The following is a 24,279-nucleotide window of genomic DNA, read 5'->3' as shown; positions in this document are numbered from 1 at the left end:
TTACCTTTTGTAAATCCATGTTGACTCCATCCGATCCCTTCACAAATCCACCCATCTACACACCATTAAGTTGTATATGTTGTGCTGCAAATTTGCTTGGGTTCAAAGAGTGGCATAAATGTGCACGTCTAACATAAGTACATCAAGTTCAACCATCATTTTTGTGTAGAAAGTGTATTGTGCTATCGAGCAGAAAAGCAGACACAAAACATAAAGTCTGTTCAACAGGCTTTATTCCATACAAACCCTCAGAGCTGGCTGTGAGAGTAGCTGTGCTGGCTCTGAGATTAACCTTGAGGGGCTGGATCTAGCTTATATCCCTGAGAGTGATTAGCAGCTGACCAGGTGGGGCTTGTCCATTCAGGTTGGCTGATTGACAGCTGGCCAGGTGTTGCCTTGTCCTCCAGTGCTCTTCCTGCAGGTACACAGACTACCCTCTTCAGTAGGCTAGTGGTGTATCACCACAGAAAGCAATGTCCGACGTGAATGCTATACATCACACTAAATGCCGACACTGTTGTGGAACACATCCTGTTTCTTTTGCTCCCAGAATGCCAGCTTGCTGTGTAAAATGACACACTGGCCTAGTATTACGCTACCCCGCTGATTGGTTCAGTGTAAACGAGCAAACCTGGCTTCATGACTGGTCTTCATTACGGCAGTATTGCAGGATCTGTGTGATGTCATGTATGTCTTCTGACAATAAATTTGTAATATTTTAATATTGTATCAGTCCACAAAGAATGTTACATCTCGTGGAGGAGCAGAGATTCACCGAGATCAACTTCCGATGTTTTAGTTCATCTGCATTCAAATGGACAAAAAGAGGCAGGGTGTAAGGGACAGTTCATGAATGTTTTCTCTGTCCAAGAGATGACCACATCCTGATCTTCCACTTGGAGTGAAATGTGCACATTGAACTCTTGGTTGTGCCATGCATTTCTCTTTAACCATTGAGCTCTTGGTTATGCCATGCATTTCTCTTTAACCACTGAGCTCTTGGTTATGCCATGCATTTCTCTTTAACCACTGAGCTCTTGGTTATGCCATGCATTTCTCTTTAACCATTGAGCTCTTGGTTATGCCATGCATTTCTCTTTAACCACTGAGCTCTTGGTTATGCCATGCATTTCTCTTTAACCATTGAGCTCTTGGTTATGCCATGCATTTCTCTTTAACCATTGAGCTCTTGGTTATGCCATGCATTTCTCTTTAACCACTGAGCTCTTGGTTATGCCATGCATTTCTCTTTAACCATTGAGCTCTTGGTTATGCCACGCATTTCTCTCTAACCATTGAAGGACCACATTTGCATTAGAACCGTTTCATTAATTTGCATTTAAAATATATGGTTTCCCAACTTTCCGTCGTTCGTTTAAAAAATGATTTCACTTTCGTTGACTCACTCCAGAATCGATACCAAAAGTTGCGCACTTTGAACCGCGCATCTGCTTCTCTGGCCCTGAAGCGCCCACCCCCAACAAGTTTGAGTGATCGACGGGCGGCTCGACCAATCAGAAGCCAGAAGGTAGAGGCAGTGTGGCCCAATCGGCAGTGGGGGAGGCGGACGTGGCCGGCGCGTTTGGGAATGAAGTCCTGTTCGTTCGCTGGTCTTCAAATGGAGGTGTGGTGGGTTTTGGTCACTCTTTATGTTGGCGGGGGTCGCCGTAACTAAGCCATTCATGTCGACGTGCCTTGTTTTGGCGGCCGCGAGTCTCATGAGCTGGTAGGAATTGTGATGATGCGCCAATAATTTGATTGAAGGGGTTCTTACTTGGGCCATTTGTTTGACGTGGCCCTGCTGCGTTCGTGGCCTTGTCGCCATTGAGCGAGCCTCTTGGGGCCCTGTCTCCTCGTGAACCCCGGTCCAGTGGCCGAACGAGTCCCCCTGAGAACTCCGACACCGGCCCCACGTCCTGTCCATTATTGCACCTGAATTCGCTGCTGACATTATTCCTCCCTTTACTTCGAGCTCATTGCATCGTATCTGGGAGCAACGGTGGTTTCTTCTTTCTTTTGTCCCTTTTTGTACATAGTTTGATTTAATGTTTCAAGTGAGTGAAGAAAATGAGTGAAAAGGCATCTTTTTGAACACGCAGGAACATTCAACAAGACTTATTCACTAAATAAGGGTTTAGTCCTGTATGTGCTTAAGGGGTTCAGGAATTGGGTAACATTTAAAAAAAAATATGATATTCTTGCTCAAGGTCCGTTTTTCTGCAATCACCCATGGTTTACAGAAGCAGTTCTAACCAGTTGTATTTTTTTTATATAATGGTCTGTTTGCACTGTTGTTCTTTGGCCCAGGTCCTGCTTATCTTGAAGATGAATCATTCTGGTGAAGCAGGTTGCTTATTCAATGGTGGAACAAAGTTGCTTTTAGATAAACACCAACACTTTTGTTTTTGCTTCTCCTTCAGGATGTGGGTGTAGCTGGCAAAGTCGTGTATAATTTTAAATTTCTATTCTTGAGCACCTGGGAAGGACGAAGCAGTCGAAACCACGATACCCCACAGAAAGTTGCGCAGGTTGGATAGAATAGGATAACTCAGCAGACCTTTCTGAAGGGGGCAGTGGGAATTTTTTTTTAATTGCTTTGGATTTGGAGTCACATGGAGGCCAGATTCCTTCAGTGTCATTGTTGACCTAGATTGTTTCTTTCTGACCATCTTGGAATGTAAAGTTACCGATAACTGAACTTAAACTGGAATTAAATTTACAACCATGATCTTTAATGATATCATTCTTGATACATACCTATCATTATCCGGTATATGGAAGCTCCACCATTTGCAGGTCTTCCTCTAAGTTGCACAACAGACTTGGAAATGTATTGTGGTTCCTTTATTCTTGTTGGGTCTTAAGTTTTAAGACTCTCTGAGTTCTTTTATTACTTATACTGCAGTGGTTTAACTCAATTCACCATAGCACCAAAGGCTATTAGCAATGGACAGTAAAAACTAGATTTGCCAAAATAAATTTATAAATGATTATACCACAATTTGTAATATCTCGGTGTGAATATGCTGAAGGGAATTTCAGTGGCAATTTGTACTGGTCATTGGTTCAAATTTTGTAATGGTACATATCTTTTTTTGTCAACTGTTGGAATGCAGGAAGTGACATATCAATGAAAGGATTTCATGGGGAAATTATAGTTTCATCCAAATGTCATTTTGTATTACAACATAAACTCAACAGAACAGAGCACGGCAGACAATGACACTTAATCAGAACTTAAAAAGTTGAAAGTAAAACAAGCTTCAAGTTGTCGAGAAAAGGTGAAGATTACAGAAAGGAATTTCCTTGTGTTATTGTGAAGATGAAAAGAGCTTCAGTGACACATGGTGGTGCTTGGAGAAAGAGGATGGTAAAACATGAATCAAATCTGAAATGCCATCAAAGCAGAGAGAATTTTCAAAAAAATCTGTCTGTGGAAATTGTGAGCTGTGACGCTGGACTATTGGAATCGTAAGTGATGTCAAGTCCTGTGGACTTGACATGTGCCAAATTGGAAGACCTTGAATTTAAAGTATCATTAGAACAATGCAGGAAGCCAAAGAAGTTATGGAATGCCAAATTAAAGAACAAATACTAAAGGAATATTGTTAGACCTAACATTTTGATACTGGAAGTCACAGCAATGGATCCTATCATGCATTTACCTGAAATGTAATGCCTATTTTCAAAATAATTCACTGAAATGATTAGAAGTATAAGGCCTCAACTTCTTTATTTTGCTTCTCTTTCATTTCCTTCCTTCCTGCATCATCCTGTTATGTCACAGACCAGCAGCAATAGAAACTCACCAAAACAGTGTTATTTAAAAAAATATTTTATTATTAATCACTAACAATATAACACCTTATCAAAACTTATACCCCAACTATGCATCAATAGACAAGTGTGTGTGTGTGATACTTTTAAACTGAGGCAAAGAAGTGATTACGAATGTGGGTGGAGAGATCACACTATTGAAAACTCATGAATCCTTGTCACATTGCTTCCAGAGCTAATGTCCTTTCAAATGAGTGGTTGTCCCAACCCCCCTTTTCCTTTCATTGGGGGAAACAGAATGAGTGACTTACAAAATACTTCCAGAAGCCAGATGTGGGTTAGTTCAAAATGACCATCACAATGGTCACGATCTAAATGCAGTTTTTCTCCTGACGCAAATGCGGGTCAGTCAAAGTGACCTTTCCTTTAGTCACAGTGAGATTTAATAATTCCCCTTCAAAGTTCCCCTTCTTTTGGTTACAGTATGGTACACTAATTCTCCTTCAAAATTACCCTTCCTTTGGTCATGGTGTTGTTCACTAATTTCCCTTCAAAATGACCTTTCCTTTGGCTATGGTGGGGATCAAAAATTCTCCTGACATGAAGAAACAAACAAATTGTCCATACTACACTCCTGCACAGTGTTCCTTCAGATGGCTGCTACTCAAAATGCTTTTCCTTAAAAAAGGCTGCTGATCACACAGTAGCCACTTTCAGGTGCATTCTCCACCAAGAATGTGCCTGCAGAAGCGGATTCAGACCTGTGGAATGGTCGTTCAGGTGGCAGCGCTAAAATGCAGCGCTGGCTGCCTGAAAGGGACAGCTGCATGAGAGGCACCTCGAAGCGCACTCCGGCTCCTGTCCCTTCAGACTGTCAGTGCTGGGGCAGCTCACCTCAGCGCTGATGTCCTGCGCCGGCTGCCCCTGCCCTGATGTCCCGCGCCGCAGGGAGTGGGGCTGTCAGGCGCTCGCCAACTGATTGTCATCCCCTTAACAGCCGCTTTCAGGCGGCTGTATTCAGGTGCCTAGGAGGACTTCAGTGCTCCGGCAATCATCTCTCTCGGAGGAGGGTTGGAAAGTGTGCCTCCTGCTCTTTCAGGTGGCCTCCCGACAGCTGCATAGCTGTAGAATATGTGGCTTTATATCGAGGTATTTTGGCCACCTGAAAGTGCCTAGTGTTTTTCTCACATGACTCTTCTTACCTTTGTCCCGAGTAAAGCAACATAGTTCCTCTCTCCTCTTCAAAAGTAGCAAAGTTAATGCACGCCACCTCAGTTCTCTCCACAGTTGTGAATGGTCACAGCTTGTACTAGCCCTTAAAGTCTCACACTAGAATGAAATGCTTCTTAATAATCCCCACTGTAAGTACACAGAGAGTAGGTGTTGTATTATAGTTTGCTTCCAATATTCGTGATTATTAACGTATTGGTGAATAAGATGGTTTAGTAAAATTTTAATTATTGACTGAAATTGAATCTGTTTACATTCTGAAGGAGAAAGAAGTGAAGAGAAAAGCTTGATCTAGATAGTCCGCGATACCTGACCTACGGGAGTGACATCCACCTGCACATGCGACCAATTTTTAAAAAAATTCTTTATTAAAACTACTGTACAAGTTCATATTTTGTATTAAAAGTACTGTATTACAGTGGTCCCTGTTCTCCGACATGACCAAACTCAAGTTACAACCAATCTTGATCCCCATTATGGTCATAAGTCGGGGACTGCCTGTACCATATTTTGTACTTGCATCTGCTTAAGGTAACCTTGTAGAAATAGTGTAATAGTTAAAACTGTACACTCATTATTCCATTTTACTTCTTGCAGGTGTTTCTTGAAGTCAAAGCAATCATCGATTTGAGCATCTTTAAGGACAAAGAAAATGAGGCACTGGACATCCTTAAATTAAGCAAACTATCTGAAAAATTTCATGGTGGTGTAAAAAAATATGAAGTTGTTGATTCATTTGAAAATATTGACAAAATTCACTCTGAATTAATGAGGCTTAAAATTGGGAACGCTGGAACAGGCATTTCAAAGTCCTCTGGTGCATCTTCAGAATCAGAGTCCGCAGTGTCTTTTGAATTGAAATCTACAAGGCGGCCTGGTGTCAAGTTTCCAAGTTCTTCTCACTCAGAATCTTTCAGATCATCTGGAGCAGAGTCTGCTAGATCTTCTGGTGTAAAATCTACAAAGCTCTCTGGCGCAAAATCTTTAACCTCTATGCATGTAGAATCTACCAGATCTTCTGGAGCAGAATTTACAAAGTCCTCTGTTGCAAAGACTTCTAGCATAGGATCTGCAAGGCTTCCTGAAGCAGATACTCCAATGTCTTATGCATCTCAGAGCCTTGCTAATCATAATTCATTAATAAACGTGGATAGAATGATTCTGAATTATATTGAAAAAATTTATAGCTGCCAACTGCAAAAGATACAGAGAGATTTTGATGTCACCAAACAAACGTACCCAAATGGAAAATCCACAGCCGTACTATTTCTACAAAATAAGACTAAGTTACCATGCCAAAACGCAAGCGAAAAATTTATCAATCTGTATCAAAATATTGCTACAAATCTTCTTATGAAAGTAGTCGATCCTAATTGTTTCGGAAGAGGAAAACGATTTAAAAACTTTGAAGAATTTCTCCAAAATAGATTTCCAAAAATCTGGGTTACTAAAAATGATACAGAACTTGTTCTGGTTGGAAATCCCATTGATGTTAAAAAAGCAGAAGCTGCCCTGGATCACAATAAAAGGCAAGACAATTTTTTATCAAGTTCATTTGATAACAGTGCAGGAGATTCAAACAGGAGGCAGCCATTACAACCAGAATGTAAGCCTCCTTCAAATTCAGATGCCATGCCAAAAGATGATGACAAAACTTGTCCAATTTGCTTGGAAGAAATTGAAGACCAAGAAGTCTTAAAGTGCACACATTTCTTTTGTAAGAAATGCATTGAAATGGCCTTTAAAACAAAATCTGCCTGTCCTGTGTGTGGAGAAGTGTATGGTGAGTTAAAGGGGAACCAACCTGAAGGTGGCCGTATGACCCATAGGAATGTGGCATTGCACCTTCCTGGTTATGAGAAGTTTGACGTCATTGAGATAAGCTACATTATACCGGATGGCATTCAGGGGGTGAGTAGCTATTCTGCTATAGCTAAATATGCAATAGCAGAATTATAGAATGGTACATGACAGAAGATAATTTGACTTATCAAACATCCTTTGACAATATCAAAAAGCCAACCATTTAGACCCACCCATCCATATGTTACATTACAGATTACTCCATACATTACTGTGTGTAGGATCATCACAAAATGGCATTAGTTTCTACATATCGTCTGTGATACCCTCCTTACATCAGTACCTTAAATGGTGTACTCCCACTACAAGTTGTCCAATGTCCAGGAATGCTGCACACAATTTTCTTCTCAATTAAATATTGGAAAGACTGAAACCAGTTCCTTTGACACCATCTTTGTCTCCAATAACCTTCTGAAAATGAATTGGGCTGTTTTTAACCTAGTTGTCACACTTGACTTTGAATTCAATTTCAATCCCATTATCCACATCATCTCACATTCGTCTGCTTTCCACTGTGTATATTCATCTATTGATGCCTCGTCAGCTCATCCACTGAAATCATCATGTATACCTTTGTAAATTCCAGATTTCTCTATCCCAATGCATTCCTAATTGAATATTCACATGACTGCATTTAGATTTCTCTCTGATGCCACTTCTGTTTCATCTTGTATTTGTATGTGTGAGTTCTTAGACAACACATGGATGAAGGAAAAGGTTCTTTACTTTAAAGTTATTGTGAACAGCACATGAGGCTGCAAGTCTCCATTACAGATCTGCATACTGTAGTCTGCTGCTCTGTGTCAGCCCCTGATGGCAGCCAAATACAATCAAAGCGTAAGGCATTGCTAGTTGCTTTGCAACCATGATCACTATCATTACAACTTCTCTCTTTCACTGGTATTTTCTTCAATCTTTTATTGCTCTGGGATATTTGTGCCAACCAATTGTAAACTATTGCACATCCTTGATTTCCATGCTGCACCATTAGTGGCTCTGTCTTCAGCTGCCATGGCTTAAACCTCTCATCTCTCTCTCTCTCTCTCTCTCTCTCTCTCTCTCTCTCTCTCTCTCTCTCTTTCATACATAAAAGTTATCCATAAAATTTATATCTTTTGAACTTGCAATATATCATCTTTTTGACTTTTTTAAAATAATGTTTCCATTTTATTGTTTCTGGGCATATTAAAAGTACTGTATGAATAGAAGTTTAAATATCTAAGGATTCTGAATTAAATCTTTTGTTGGTCTTAACAACACTAAGAAAAAACTTTTCTGGTTCTCTCTGTAACCTCTCTAGTATATTAAAATCCCTCAATTTCCTCTTAAAATCTTGTCATTGCTAAAGTACAGTTCTTGAAATTGGAGAGAGTACTTTGTTTAAGCTAATTTTCTTGTTTTAGCACTCTGTGCTTCTTAGGGATACAGCTCAGAATTTTTACATTTGAATTCCAGCAAAGACAAATTAGTTTGAAGAGATTTCACCATCTATTAGAATTATGTTTGGTCAAAAATTTTCAAACAAGTAATCCTCTCATCTAATGAAAAACTATTGCATATTTAAAATGAATAATTAATGTATTAATTGCTTTATTGCGATACAATTCCTCCATTTTATGGAGTCACAAGAAACTGGAATTTAAAGCAAATAAAATAACTGCTGGAGGAGTTTAGTAATCCAGTGAACATCAATAGAGGAAAATGTTGATGTTTGGGTCAAAACACTGTCTTCGAATTATTCAGAAGCAAGGCTTTGATCCAAAGCATCAACTGGGTATATTAGGAGTAAAAGATTAGCTAAGGAGAGAAATGCTGAGCCACTGAAGATGGGTGTGATTTTAAATGAACATTTCTCATCAGTGTTTACTGAGGAGAAGATCATGGAAGCAAAGGAATTGAGGTAAATAAATTGCAAAGTCCTGGACCATGTATGAAATACTATGAAGGAATTGTTGCAGCTTTGGATTGGATTAAGGAGGACAAATCTCCAGGCCTGAATGAAGTGCATCCTTGCACATTGAGAAGAGGTAGGAAAGAAACTGCAGAGGTCCTAGCAGAGATATTTACATTGTCCTTGTCCTTGGGTGAAGTGCTGCAAGTCTGGAGGGTGGCTAATGTGGTGTGATTTGGAAAGTGCACCAAGCTAGGGAACTACAGGCCAGTGAGCCTTGTGTTTATGTGGGAACGATGCTGGAAGAGATTCTGAGGGACAGGATCTACCAGCATTTTGATAGGCAGGAACTGATCAGACGATGTCAGATGACTTTGTGCATGAGAGATTGCGTCTCACAAATTTGACGTTTTTTTTTAAGAGGCCACCAAGGGGATTGATGATCACAAGCTGGCGCACACTGTGTATTCTGGAAGAATAGCTCGTGTGGTACCCAAGGAGAGCTGGCCATATAGATTCAAAATTAGTTTAATGGAAGGAGACAGAGAGTAGTAAGAGAGGGTTGCTTCTCAGATTGGAGGCCTGTGACCAGCAGTGTGCCACAGGGGTTGATGTTAGGTCAATTGTTCTTTGTAATCTATCATGTTAACCCATCAATTTGGTTAGCAATGTTGTTAACACGATCAGTAAATTTGCAGATGACCACAAAATTAGTGGTGTAGCGAGGAGGATCTAGGTCAGTTGGGAAGGTGGACCAAGCAGTGGGAAATAGATTATACTGAAACTGTGAAATATTGAATTTGGATTGTCTAAATATGATAGGATTTGCATAGTAAATGGTAGGATCCTGGAAAGTGATGAAGAGAAGCGAGACTTTTTGGTGCAGGTTCGTTGTTCTATGAAAGTGGCGAAGTAGGTGTTTGGCATCTTTGCATTAGTTGGGAAGGGCAAGTGTTGGACATATGCCTGCCCTGCTCTACATCATGACACCCACATCATGATGTCACCCTTCCATATATATATATCTATCTCTTGTATGGCAGTAGCCATGTTAGTCTGATGGTATTAAAGAATGAGAAAGCACCATGTCTCTGAATCCTAATTGTGTAAGTGTGTAGACAACAGTGGCGATGAGGAACTAAACAAAACCTACACATGTTCCATGCACCAATCAGGGGAAGGAAGCAAAAGGATAAAGGTAAAAGGTGACTACCTAACGAGCTCCACAAGTTCCCACCAAAAGATCAAAGCAAAAGTGCACCGAGATGGCGGAGGGAAAGTTTGGAGAATTGAATGAAGCAGATGAAAGCTGGGGTAATTACGTAGAATGGTTCAACCACTACAATGTAGCCCATTATATTAATGAAGCCCCGGTAAACTGAAAACGTGCCCTCTTCCTCAGTATGATGGGCAGCAAGACATTCGATCTTCTTAAAACCTTAAGCCCCAGACCACCAGTTATGGCAGAAAGGCAACAATTCTATGAAAGGAAACAAAAGCCAGGGAGGCAGTAAATGAATACCCGCCAGTGTTGCATAAACTGTCCAATCACTGTCATTTTGAGCAGTTTATAACCCAAGCACTACAAGACAGATTGGTGATGGGTTTGGCAGATCACCAGGTAAAGCAGAACTTACTGGCAATGGATGACAAAGTAACTCTAGAGATCGCTTATAGAACTGCCTGCATCTCAAAATGGCAGACAAAAATTTGGATGTGGGCCAACAAGACCTGGTCGGGAGGTTTCTCTGCAACAGTGCTTTCATTGCGAGAAATACAGCCATCACCCAGAAAACTATTTCTTCAAAAATTCCCAGTGCCACCTTTGCAAAAAAAAAAGGGACATATCAAAGCTAGATGTCCGCCAATTAAAGAAACAGTGGAGTCTCCAGGTGGCGCTCATGGAGTGAACACGTTTTGGTTTTTACTCCATAAAATATACTATTTTTAACCTGTATCCACCTTTGAACTAACTTCACAGAAGTCGGAAAGATCTTTATTATTTCTCTATTTATACTTGAGTCTGAAAATTTTGAAGAAATGACTGAAGGAAAAGCTACACGAGCTAAAATCCGGGCAGAAGAAGGTGACGGCCGAGAGAAGAAACAACCAGACATTAAACTAAGTGAGATGACCTTCACTGAATTTTTAAAATTTTTTCGTGATTAATTCAAAGATGTTTGTCGCAAAAAAGACCTAGCTGAACTTTGTACAGCTTTAATTGCCTCAGAAGCTGAAACCAAAAAACAACATATCTTAATTGCAGCTCTTCAGACTGAAGTACAACAAAAAGAGATTAGACTGGCTGAGGTCGAACAGAAACTTTCCAAAGCAATTAAACAGCTAGAAGCGCTCCAGCTGAAAAGCATTGATTCAGAGAACCATTCCAGAAGACAAAATATTTGTTTGGTTGGAATTCCTGAAGGCATTGAGAAAGGAGATCTCCTGACGTTTTTTGCTGAGCTATTAAAAGAAGCATACCCATCCGAATTCCCTGCTGATCCACCGCTACTCGATAGAGTACATCGTATCTGGAACCGAAATGCTGAAGCTTCTAAACCCAGAGTGGTGATGGTCCGTATGCACTACCTGAGTACAAAGGATAGATTGATTCGTACAACCAGAAGACTTGGAAATGTGACTGTTCGTGGCTTTAGTCTAAGAGTCTATGAAGATTTTAGTCTGGAGGTAGTACGAGCTCGAAGACTGTTTAAAGATCTGATGTCCGAATGTTTTGAGAAGAAACTGAAACCTGCGCTCCTGTATCCTGCGAGGCTCAGAATTTCTCCGGAGAACCAAGCTCGTCAAATATTCGACTCCGTGTCTGCAGCATGGAACTACCTGTCAGCTAATTTCCCGTCTAGCGCGACCTCTCAGCCCGAGTGACCGATAAAAAATGCGGTAGATATCGGTCTTTTTCAGGTTAATAGTCAGACTCTGATTTCTGACCATTCGAAAAGTAATAGATCATTGTAGCTCTAATTATCCTGTTCATCTCTAACACATTTTTATATATTTTTTTCTCCTCTGTGAGAATTTTTTTTTTAATATATAAGTGTATGTTTAATTTTATATTAATCTATACCCACACTCCTGTTCGGCTCCGAATCATGGGTCCTCTACCGGCACCACCTACGGCTCCTAGAACGCTTCCACCAGCGTTGTCTCCGCTCCATCCTCAACATCCATTGGAGCGCTTTCATCCCTAACGTCTAAGTACTCGAGATGGCAGAGGTCGACAGCATCGAGTCCACGCTGCTGAAGATCCAGCTGCGCTGGATGGGTCACGTCTCCAGAATGGAGGACCATCGCCTTCCCAAGATCGTGTTATATGGTGAGCTCTCCACTGGCCACCGTGACAGAGGTGCACCAAAGAAAAGGTAAAAGGACTGCCTAAAGAAATCTCTTGGTGCCTGCCACATTGACCACCGCCAGTGGGCTGATAACGCCTCAAACCGTGCATCTTGGCGCCTCACAGTTTGGCGGGCAGCAACCTCCTTTGAAGAAGACCGCAGAGCCCACCTCACTGACAAAAGGCAAAGGAGGAAAAACCCAACACCCAACCCCAACCAACCAATTTTCCCCTGCAACCGCTGCAACCGTGTCTGCCAGTCCCGCATCGGACTTGTCAGCCACAAACGAGCCTGCAGCTGACGTGGACTTTTTTACCCCCTCCATAAATCTTCGTCCGCGAAGCCAAGCCAAAGAATCTATACTAATAATATGATTATATTCTTTACTATTTTATTTCTGAGTTACTGAAAATGGCGATTTTTTTTTTAAATTTTTTGTTTATTAAAACTTTTTGTGGTTTTTTTTTTACATTCGCCATTTTCTCTTTGTCTTAGCTTAAGTTATCCTTATAAGTTTAGGTGGTGGATTTTACCTTAATATTAGGAGCTGCCGTCTGAAGACATGGGGGTAGGTTTAGTGTTATTTCTTTTTTTTCTCTGATCGCTCTCTGGTCAGATGGGGGGCTTTGTGGGTGGGGGGTGGGTTTTGTTTTTCTTTCAGAGGTTTTTATGTTTCATTTTCTTTTGTTTTTTCTTGATTTTTTTAGAACTACAAATATGGCTGACACGTCGTCATTTCCGGTCCTTCCTTATATCTTAATTCTTCTTCCGGGCGCATGGGTCCCTGCTTTGGTTAACCCTTTATATACTGGAGGGTTGACCTAAGTAATGGATCAAAACATTAATTTTGTCTCTTGGAATGCTAATGGTCTAAACCACCTGTTTAAAAGGAGGAAGGTCTTTAAAGTATTCCAGAGACTGAAAGCACAGATTATATTTTTACAGGAGACTCATGTGAGGAAGGAGGATAATCTGCGTTTTTTTAAATCTTGGAAAGGCCCACAATTTCATGCCAACTCATGCTCTAAGACTCGAGGTGTATCTATTTTTATTGATCCCTCTATTACATTTGTTCAACATGACATCACTGTAGACCCTAATGCCAGATTTTTATTGGTTACTGGGCTATTATTCAATATTAAGGTTGTCATGGTTAATGTTTATGCCCCGAATGTAGATCACCCTGAGTTTTTTTAGATCTTTGTTTACTATTTTACCCAATCTAAATGAATATCATTTAATAATGGGTGGGGATTTTAACTGTTGTTTGAATCTCCTGCTAGATAGGTCGAAACCTTCACAGTCCTACCGAATAAATCGGCTACATATATTAACTCTTTCCTTACTAACTCCGGAGCTGTTGATATTTGGAGATTTCTTCACCCGACAGATAAAGAGTTTTCCTTTTTCATGTATACCACTCATACTCGAGAATTGATCACTTTTTTATTGATTCACGTTTTATTTCACTTGTAACTGCTTGTAAGTATGACATTATAGCCATTTCGGATCACTCTCCATTACAACTCTCTCTTAAATTCAAAGACTCTGTTTCTACTATTAAGCACTGGCGTTTTGATGTTACATTATTGCAAGATTTAGATTTTGTTAAATTTATGAAAGAACAAATTAACTTTTTTTTTAACAAATTACACTACGGAAATTTCTTATGGAATATTGTGGGATACATTCAAGGCTTATATTCGTGGTCAAATTATTTCTTACTCAGTAGCTTTGAATAAATGCATCAAAAACAAGACTCATCTATTGGTTGAGAAGATTAAAGACATTGACAAGAAATATGTGACTGATCCTACTGAAGAACTTTACAAACATAGAATTGAACTGCAGATGGAATATAATTTGTTACTTACATCTTCGATTGAAAACCAGTTAATTAGATCTAAATCTGATTTTTATGTGCATAGTGAGAAATCGGGTAAACTGTTGGCTAATCAACTGAAGAATATTTCAGTTAGACGCCAAATTGTGGAGATTCGCAAACAAAATGGAGAACTGACTGTTAACCAGGAAGAGATAAATCAATCTTCCCAAAATTTTTATACATCCTTATATAGTTCAGAATCCCCTCAAGACCTTAGTAATATGTTTAATTTTTTAGAACATTTGAAACTCCCAAAAGTATTACCTCAAGATAACTTAGAATTAAGTAAACCCATTACAGATTCTGAGATCAATAATACTATTTCCTCACTGAACTCGGGGAAAGCACCAGGTCCCGATGGATATTCTGTGGAATTTTATAAAGCTTTTTCTTCTACTCTCTCTCCCTGGCTTATTAAGATGTTTGATGAATCTATCACATTGGGTAAACTACCACAATCATTTTACAGAGCTACGATTTCTCTAATCTTGAAAAAAAACTAAAGACCCGACCGAATGTTCCTCTTATAGACCAATTTCTTTGTTGAATGTTGATTCTAAGATTTTCTCTAAAATTCTAGCGACAAGGCTAGAGAAGATATTACCATATATTATCTCTGAAGACCACACTGGATTCATTAAAAATCGTTATTCCTCCTTTAATATTAGAAGATTGATGAATATTATTTACACCCCTTCACATAAGTCCTCAGAATGTGTTATTTCATTAGATGCTGAGAAGGCCTTCGATAGAGTAGAATGGCCTTATTTATTTACAGTTCTTGAAAAAGTTAATTTTAGTCCAATATTTATATCTTGGATTAAACTTCTTTATAATTCCCCAGTTGCCTCGGTTTTTACTAATACCCAAAGATCGCCATATTTTCGATTATTTCGGGGCACCAGGCAAGGGTGCCCCCTTAGCCCTTTATTATTTAACTTAGCTTTAGAACCTTTGGCAATTGCTATCAGAGAAGCACCCAATATTACTGGTATTATTCGTTGCAGGGATTATCATAAAGTATCACTATATGCAGATGATTTATTGCTATATATTTCCAATCTGAAGAATATTGATTTACAACCACATCCCATTACTGCAATTTTTGGATTACCTATGATAGATTTGACTTATTTATCTCTTCCTGCGGATCGTATGATTGCTTTTCTTACACTAATTGCTAGAAGATCTATACTATTGAATTGGAAAGAGGTTAATCCTCCCACTGTTTTCCAATGGTTTACCCAAACTATACTATGTTTAAATTTAGAGAAAATTAGAAACTCTGTCTATGAATCCCCTTCTAAGTTTGAGTTAACCTGGCGACCATTTATTCAATATTTTCATTTGTGGTGAGTTGATCTGGCTCTGTTTTCTTTTTATGATTATGTATGATAATTGGGCTGCTAGATGAGATCGGAGTGATCGGCGTGGTTTAGCTATATCGGTAGGTATTTTTTATTTTTTAAGTTTTTAATTCAGATTTGTTTTTTCTTTTTTGGGTTTTTTTTTTCTCTTTTTTATATATTTTTATTAATTATATCTTTTTTTTAGAGATAGTTCATACTCTAAACTGATCTAAAATTTTTTATGATATTTTTATTCTGCAATATTATTGTTTAATATCTCTGTATTAATTCGTTATTTACTATGTATTTTTCATATCTCTTTGAACTGTATGTGTTTATAAATTATAATAATAATAAAAAGATTGGAAAAGAAAGAAAGAAAGAAACAGTAAAATGCAGGTGGATTCCAAATCGTGATAAACACCCAGCGGAGGTCAAAGCACTGGCAGAGAGAGCAGCCCTAGTAATAAGGATAGCAACAGCTCTGAGGATGACAAAACAACAGCTGTCTTACACATCCAAGAGATAAATGGAAAAAACACTGCAATTTATATTCAGCTGAAAATAAACAACAAACCTCTGAAAATGGAGCTTGACACGTGCTGAAGTGTCTCTAATTCCATTACATTTAAAGCAATGCTTGCTACCACACCTTCCGGTGAAAACAACTGGAGTAATAATGATATCTGTTATTGGAGACAAAGTCAAAGTGTTTGGAAAATGAACAGTCAAGGTACAATACAAGCAACAACAACCAAAAACACTATCTCTCTGTATTGTAGATACCCAGGGACCAGCACTTTTCAGAAGAAACTGGCTACAATTCATTTTCCCTAGACTGACTGGAAATCTGTTCAATACTAAATGTAAACCACGAAGGCAACACCCAGCCAGAACTCAACCAAATCCTCAACAACCACACAGTGGCTTTCTAACAAGGGTTAGGAAAGATCAAAGGGATTCAAGCCAAACTGCAATTAAAAGAGAATGTGGAACCAAAGTTCATCAAAGCCAGAATAGTTCCATTTGCAATGAAATAAAAAATAGAAGCTGAGTTAAATAGACTAAAAGATGAAGACACATTAGAACCAATAAAATACAGCGATTGGGCAGCGCCCATTTTACCTGTACAGAAAGCAAACAGTGAGATTCGCATTTGCGGCGATTACTAGGTCACCATCAATCGGGCACTAAAACTACCAGAAAACTCCATGGCCAAAGCAGAAGAACTATTCCAAGCACTAAATGGAGGGTAAAAGTTTACAAAATATTGCCTATAACCTGGAAGTCAACATAGATTTATTAAATGAAAATTGCTTTGGCAAAGTTGAGTATCTTGAAGTAGGGGAACAAATTGGGAGGTGCTAAGTATTTAACATAATGTCTTCATAAACTCCAAAGTGCCAAAGAAAATTAATTAACACAATGAAAATATTATGCCCTAATTGAAAGGTTTAATAAAAGGACAGATTGCCTGGGTGTTCACAGACACAACTTTGAAAATGGCAGGATAAGATGAGAAGACCGATCAGTAATTTGGTTACCCTGGTTTTGTTAGTTGAGGAAAAGAAGGATGCAGGTATTAAGCTTAAGAAGGTTGTCTAGTAAGCAATGTGTTTAACTCCCGGTAGCACCACTCTCATGGAAGGTCAAGCTTTTGGAGTGGGTGTTACAGAAACATTGCCAGGCGTGAAATAATTGGAGAAAGTGGGATTTCTCTCCTCAGATGGCAGAAAGCCAAGAAATTTGGTGGAGATATTCAAAATCAATTTTGGTGAGAGAATAAATGAAAAGAGATTGTATCCAGTGGTACATAGGATAGTAGCTAGATGATGCTCTTGAAAAATCAGCAACACGAGGAAACATTTTTATTTACAGAAGTTATTGGATCTGGATGCACGATCATTACATCATAAATAAAAGATTCAGAATTGACAAAAATGTTTTTGAAGAGCTTTGGGGAATGGCTCATCCAAAAGCCACTTGTCAACTGTTTTGTTTCATTCTACAAATCAGCAAGGATTATTCTGGAACAAGTTTTTAATTTTTGGCGTGTACGCAGGTTGAGATTAACAAAGTCGATGCAAATGAGAAATCAGTGATAGAGATCTCTCGTATCTTTTTGTTCACTGAGTAAGTTAGAGGAATGGGACTGAAGCTTTGTTTATTTTCATTCATTTGGTAACAATTTTTTGTACAACTTTTAGAAAGAGCATCCACAGCCTGGCCTAAAGTTTCATGGTACAACGCGTATTGCTTTTTTACCGAACAATGACGAGGGAAGAAAGGTGCACAAACTCCTGCAACGGGCTTTCAATCAAAGACTGATCTTCACTGTTGGAACGTCCAGTACCACAGGGAAAAGCAATGTGGTAACGTGGAATGATATTCATCATAAAACAAATACTCATGGAGGCCCATCAGGGTAAGTATGATCTCATAGTGAAGTCCATTTATCATCAATATTTGGCATCCAAAAGTTTAAAAAGAATGGTTTTAGGGAGATCTAAGGAGGTGATTTCTGAACTGTTGCTGCCCTATTCACTTCTTAAACAAAAAATGGCTGAACACCTGCCAATAAATTAAAGAAAATTGAGGGCAAAGTAATTTTTGTTTAATTTAGAGACACAGCATGGTAACAGGCCTTTCTGGTCATGAGCCTGCACAGCCCAAATATGCTTCTGTGAGCAATTAATCTACTAACCCAGTACGTCTTTAGAATGTGGGAGGAAACTGACGCACACAGAGGAAACCCATGCAAACTTGCCCGGTGTTTATAGACAATGGCGGATTCAAACCCTGACCTCTGGTGCTGTAATAGCGTTGCACTAATTGCCACACTAGCTAATCACTGTCTGTTTTCCACCACTACAAAATCTTTGAAGTACTTTGGGTAGCCTTTTTTTTTAATTTAAAAGTTGCAATTTTTAATTTGATTAATATAAAGCAGTTGTTTTCAAACTGCCCCCTAAACTACCTATGCCATAAATGCTCTGTGATGAGTAAGGGATTGCTTAAGGTGGAATGTGAGTGGGAAAAAAAATGAAAAACACTGTTTTAATTGTACCTAATTGACTTGTTATGTGCACAGTTTCATAACTCCAAAGGAAATGGGTCAATGACAATTTTTCTCAAGCAAAATATTTTGGTAACCATCGGGTCTAGAGCAGTGATTCTCAATCTTCCCTTCCCACTCACAAACCACCTTAAGCAATCCCTTACTAATCACAGCACCAGTGGCATAGGGATTACTTAAAGTGGTATGTAAGCTTAGGGGGGCAGTTTGAAAACTATGATATAAAGCATGGTTTATTACTTGCCTTTCACCCCTTGCATTTGTCTATTTTATTATCAGAATGTAGATTACACATTGTGAAAATAATTTGAAAGAATCATCATTATAGCAGAGTAAAGTTGGTGAACAATGATTTGTAAGACCGTGAAATACAAAGTTTTGCTGTTGAAGGATTGGGAACTGTACATAGTTGCATTTTAAATTACTAACTTGATTTTTACATGCTCTTGGTGCTTAAATCAGTGAAGCAGTTAGAAAAATCATAGCTGATTGAACAGCTGATCACTCAACTGTATGCTCGTGCACATTTATCTTGTTTTATATTCGCTCTTTCCCTGCTGCTGCGCTGGACACCAGTCTGGTTGCTTGATATCTAGTATCAAATATAGCTAGTCAATTTCTACCTGCCAGCTTACATCTGCCTTGTTAAAGTTTTCTCAGCATGCATCATCTCAGTGTGATCGCACCCTGACACCTCCATTTGTTAGTTCCATGATAAGGTCACATTTCATCTTTGGTTAACAGGTTTTGCTCTCTCCATAACTGGATTTTGCTTTCAAAAAGATAAAATGGAAATCAAGTAGCTTTTGGGGGCACATTGTTACTTGATTTTACCAATGAATACTGAGAAGCCATGTAAAATTGTGACTTAATATTGATTTTGTAGAACTATGTCAGTTTTCATCATTAATTGCAAAAATAACTTGTGCATTGGCAATAGGTTAAAAAAGCCCCTTCAGGTGAACAGAAGTTTTATTGTTGTCATGTGACTTGAGATGCAGTGAAAAACATTTAATCTGAAATATCAACTCCCTTTGTGTTGACAGGTTATGACAGACCTGGCTACCTGTTAATTTTTGCAGATTTCCTGTATCTGCAATTTCACTGTAACTATATTTCTTAGAAATGAAAGGGTGCCACTTGGTTATTAGTGTTGAAAATTCCAGCAGCTTGCTGGATAAAAAAAGTTCAGTATAAGCTTATTGAGTGAAAATCTCCGAAAAGTATATGACCAAAGGACAAAATAAATGCACGTGGGAACCAGCAGCGATCACAAAAAGTTAATTTGCAGGTGTCAGACGAATACAATGTTGTTTGTCATCGCTGGAAGACTTTAAGAGCAGGGTGGCTTCTGTGCAACTGTACAGGGTCCATGTGAGGCTGCACCATGAGTACTGTGTGCATTTCTGGTCTCCTTCATTGTGATGGCATATAACTGACTTTAGTGGAGAGGAGGTTCATTTGGTTGATTTTATAAATGAGGAGGGTAACTTGAGTAGCCTCGATCATTAAAGTTTCGAAGGATGGGAGGGGATGGTAGTATCATATACAAGCATATAAAATTATGAAAGGAATAGATGATAAAAGTGGGGAGGTTGTGTCCAGTTTGCAGTTGAGTCTAGAACTAGGAACGTAGACTCAAGATAGGGGGGAGCAGATTTAAGATGGAGATGGAGGAATTGCTTCTCTCAAAGTGAATCTGTGGAATTCTCTGCCGAATGAGGCTTCAGAGGCTGCTGCATTAGATGCATTTAAGACAAAAGAATAGAAATTTGAATCCTGGAGAAATTGTGGGTCATGTGGAACATTGGAGGTGGAGGGTGGGTCTAAGTGGAACTTGTTGAATAGGAGTCAACTGATGGACCAGATTTTCTAACTCCTGTTTTGTTTGTTCTAACAGATGTTATGACAGATATTAAAGAGAGGACCAAAGCAATACATGTATAGTAGGCCAGAACTGGGACATAGTTTGACAGCTTTTACACCTTTTTCTTGCTTCAGTGGCAGAGAAATATATGCAACTCCTACATTACTCAGCAAATGCTGGAAGGCAAAGTTGATTCTTAAGTTTGGGCATGCAGAGCTTTCAAAGAGCAATCCCAATATTTTATTTACTTCCACGACCCAATGGTCACTGGAGCTCTCAAATCCTGACTCCAAAGCCTCCCCTTGCCCTATACCCGAAGTCCCAACGCCTGACTCCGGACCCTCCCCTCAGCCTACACTCAGTGGCGGGGAGGGGTTGAAGTAAGGAGAAAGGCGTCAAGGCTTTATGAGCTGGTTGCAAAACCTGTCTGCACACCCACAGGCACAGTGGCCGTGGTGCCTTTTTAATGTGCTCTCGCTCCACCTAACATTAAAACTTGGCTACGCCCCCGCTGAAAACTTGCTGATCCAATTTACCACATTATCATCCAAATCATTGATATAGAATGGCAAATAACAATGGACCCAGCACTGATCCTTGAGACAATCCACTAGTCACAGGCCTCCAGTCAGAGAGGCATTCATCCATCAGCACCCTCTGGCTTCTCCTGCAAGCCAACGACTAATCCAATTTAATACTTCACCATGAACACCGAGTGAACCTTCTGGACTAACAGCTCATGCGGGACCTTGTAAAAAGCCTTACAAAACTCCATGCAGACCACATCCACGTTCTTTCCTTTATCAACTTTCCTGGTATCCTTCTTGGAAAATCTCTACAAGTTTGGTTAATGTTGCTTATAATTTAAAAACTTCTTATCAAAAAAACTTCTTTTTGACGTCTCATGTCAACCTCTCATGCTCCAGAGAAAACAACCCAACTTTGTCCAAGCTTTCCTTTATAGCTCATAGTCTCTTGTGCGGGCAACATCCTGGTAAATTTGTACTCTTTCAAAATCACCACATTCTTCCTGTGAGGAAGTGACCAGAAATATACCAAATATTCCTTTTAAAAATCCAGGAAGGATTATAATCATTTTAGTTGTTTAGATTTTATGCTGGAATAATATCTGACTTTTCTGTTATTTAATTTATAGATTTGGGTATCCAGATCCAACCTATCTGGAAAGAGTCCAGGATGAGTTGAAGGCCAAAGGAATTTACTGAAATATATAACAAATGCAACAATTAAGTAATATACTAGTGTGTTATAAGTATTGCTGCTTGTGACTTGAAAGCACTCGAACCATATTGCTGCCTAACACCCAGCATTTGTATGCTTTACATAAATAGATGTATGTATCATCCTTCACAAAAAAATCATAAATAGCAATAATCAAATACAGAACTGCAGTTTGCTGTTGTCAATTAAAATATGTGATTTTCTGTGTGAAAAATGTTATCATTTATATATTGTATGCAAACAAAGTACTGTTAATGCATTTAGTAGCATTGTAGCTGTTGCATCAAATGAAACTTTAGTAGCAATTGTGTTATATTTTCTACCAATAAAGATGTTGCTCTGTCTGGACACAAGTACAGAAAACCTCTGAGTTCTTGTCCCATGGACAGTCACAATTTTGTTGGAAGGGATAATAAAGATAAAACAATACCAAATTGAAGTTACTTATCATTTTCACCTGCTTTTCCAATTTCAATGTCACTGCATGCCTTCACCTCTTGCTGGATTGTCTTTCACACCCAAGAATTTGTAATAAAACATGATTAGGAGCAGAATAGAAACTCTTAGAACAGTTCAGTTGTCAATACCTAAAGAAAGAGACAACAAAGAAAAACATAATCAAGTCAAGAACATGTTGACAAAAATGAAGGAAAGCTGCTCCATTGTAACAGAAATAAAAACAAATAATTTATGGTATTAAAATATTACTTTTGGGCATTTTCCAGTGTTAACCAGGTACTGTGTGTATGTAAACTGCTTTGAAGTAACAGAATGCCTCAGTTGACCGTAGTAGGCCCAATTATTCTCTTTGAAAAGACACACGGACTAGAATCTCATTCCTCAGGAGAAGTTGAATCATAATCTGGAAGCTGTTGATCAAAAGTTTGATGATTCATAACCTTGAATCAGTGCAATGAAGCTGTTTTTGGTATATACACCAACAAGATTGCTGAGAAGTCTGGAAGTAAAATTTTGTGGATTTTTTTCAGTTTAAAGTACTATTTTTCAATTCCACGCTGGGAATGTATTGTATATTCCCAACACTACTTTGGTGATGGTCCCACGACCCCATGTCACCCATTTGACCTACTGTATTTGACAGCATACAAGATCCACAGGTATATAAAACTCCCCCATTACAGCAGGGAATATTATGAAAATATGTTTTAGTGTATTTATGGGTAAGCATTTGAAACATAAAAATGCAACTAGGACAACAGGAAAAATCTTTAATAATAATAATATGGCTGTAATTTATAAGAGAAAACAAAAACAGCTTATCTATAGCAAAAAACATTTTATAAAAAGCTGTTGCTGTCGATCCCCAGGCTGGTTCCACTGCCCTGCTCTCTACCGGGAGTGGGGGGAGGGGATGTGGGGTGGTGGAACCAGTATGGGGAAGAGTCTTACAACAGCCCCTACACTAATCTCACTGCCCTGCTCCCCCCATTTGACAGCCCACCACCAGCCCCCAATGAGAGATAGCGGTGCACTAACAATTATCACTGACAGCGTTACTCACCATTATTACTCTAAATTTCACATACAAGACCAGAGTGATCATTTTTGGGGGGGGGGGGGGGGAAGGGGTCCTATATGCTGTCAAAAATGGTACATCCCCTAAAAGTTTTGAAGGGTGGGAGGAAACCAGAGCCTTTGGGGAAATCCCATGCAGATGAAGGAGAACATACAAACTCCTTACTGACCCTCGGATTCAAACCTTGGTCCCAATTGCTGGCGCTGTAACAGTGTTGCACTAATCGTGCTTCCCAACTGCTACATTAACTTTGCTAATAACTGCAAAAGTACACAGACTCCAAGACTGCAGAGTCCACTCCGAGCTCTTTCATTTTATTTTTTGTTTTGAATGATGTAGAACTATTTTACCAACATGCAGATGTGGATCTTAGAAAGATGCTCAGTGTTAAAGTAATTGAAATTGTGCTGTGTGTTAGCAAACACATCAATCTATGTCAGACTCTTCTGTCTGCTGTTTTACTTGTTTAATCCTGCGACTTTAAGATGTACAGTTACCAAGATTCTTGATTGTGGTATCACTTGTCATTTCCCACCTAAATGTTGTGGTGGTATGTGTAATGTTAAAATTGCTTTGTGGTTAAAAGCTGCTTGAATCTATTAAAATAAGTTGATGTGAAAATTAATGTGAGATATTTTACTTTTATAATTTTTTTGTGCATCAAAATTGCTTTACCTTGATGGTGTTTATTTTATTATTACAGACAATATTTAAAAATCACAAAAATTGCTAATCTTTATGATTCTGTGTGAAACTTTAGAATGAGTTTTAAACAGTAACTCAAATGAAAATTTGACTGAATAAGCAGCCCATCAAAGCAAATGTTATGACTGATTTTTGGCTAGAAGTTTTAGACAATTATTTTACAGAGTATATGCTCTGTCTTACAGCTTCTGAAAATATCTATCATTAGGCTACCAACCATTTAAAATTAAAGATGACTTTCAACATTCTTGACATCTTTAGAGTCGTCATTTTTGTAGCTGATAAAACTGTAGATAATGATTTTGTAATACACAAATGTGCTGGATGAACTCATGATGTCACGTGGCATTCCATAGGAATTTTAGGGTAACTAGGCTCATGCCCAAAATGTTACTGCTTGTGGGTCTGCGGGGGTCATCTACTGCATCCAGTGCTCCTGTTGTGGTTTCCTCTACAACAAAGAGACTAATCACAGATTGGGTGATCACTTAGTTGAACACCTTG

At 38.9% G+C, this 24,279-nt stretch overlaps 1 protein-coding gene across 1 annotated transcript; it reads left to right on the top strand.

Annotated features, from left to right (window-relative positions):
• Nucleotides 1-1,553: 1,553 nt before the first annotated feature.
• Nucleotides 1,554-24,022, top strand: LOC138757270 (E3 ubiquitin-protein ligase DTX3L). Its single transcript, XM_069924315.1, has 4 exons — nucleotides 1,554-1,629; nucleotides 5,605-6,918; nucleotides 17,556-17,773; nucleotides 21,448-24,022. The coding sequence occupies exons 2-4, from the start codon at nucleotides 5,776-5,778 to the stop codon at nucleotides 21,515-21,517; spliced, it is 1,431 nt and encodes a 476-aa protein (XP_069780416.1). The 5' UTR covers nucleotides 1,554-1,629; nucleotides 5,605-5,775; the 3' UTR covers nucleotides 21,518-24,022.
• Nucleotides 24,023-24,279: the final 257 nt, after the last annotated feature.

This window comes from Narcine bancroftii, chromosome 3 (genome assembly GCF_036971445.1).
Source record: "Narcine bancroftii isolate sNarBan1 chromosome 3, sNarBan1.hap1, whole genome shotgun sequence".
NCBI lineage: Eukaryota > Metazoa > Chordata > Chondrichthyes > Torpediniformes > Narcinidae > Narcine > Narcine bancroftii.
This window is presented reverse-complemented; position numbering and strand designations above follow the sequence as displayed.

Bases quoted from the DNA above. Each gene is read 5' to 3' on its own strand.
- LOC138757270 (XM_069924315.1), top strand. From the start codon at position 5,776: ATGAGGCTTAAAATTGGGAACGCTGGAACAGGCATTTCAAAGTCCTCT. The intron at 6,919-17,555 runs GTGAGTAGCTAT...TACAACTTTTAG, and splicing joins TACCGGATGGCATTCAGGGG to AAAGAGCATCCACAGCCTGG. The intron at 17,774-21,447 runs GTAAGTATGATC...TTTAATTTATAG, and splicing joins ACTCATGGAGGCCCATCAGG to ATTTGGGTATCCAGATCCAA.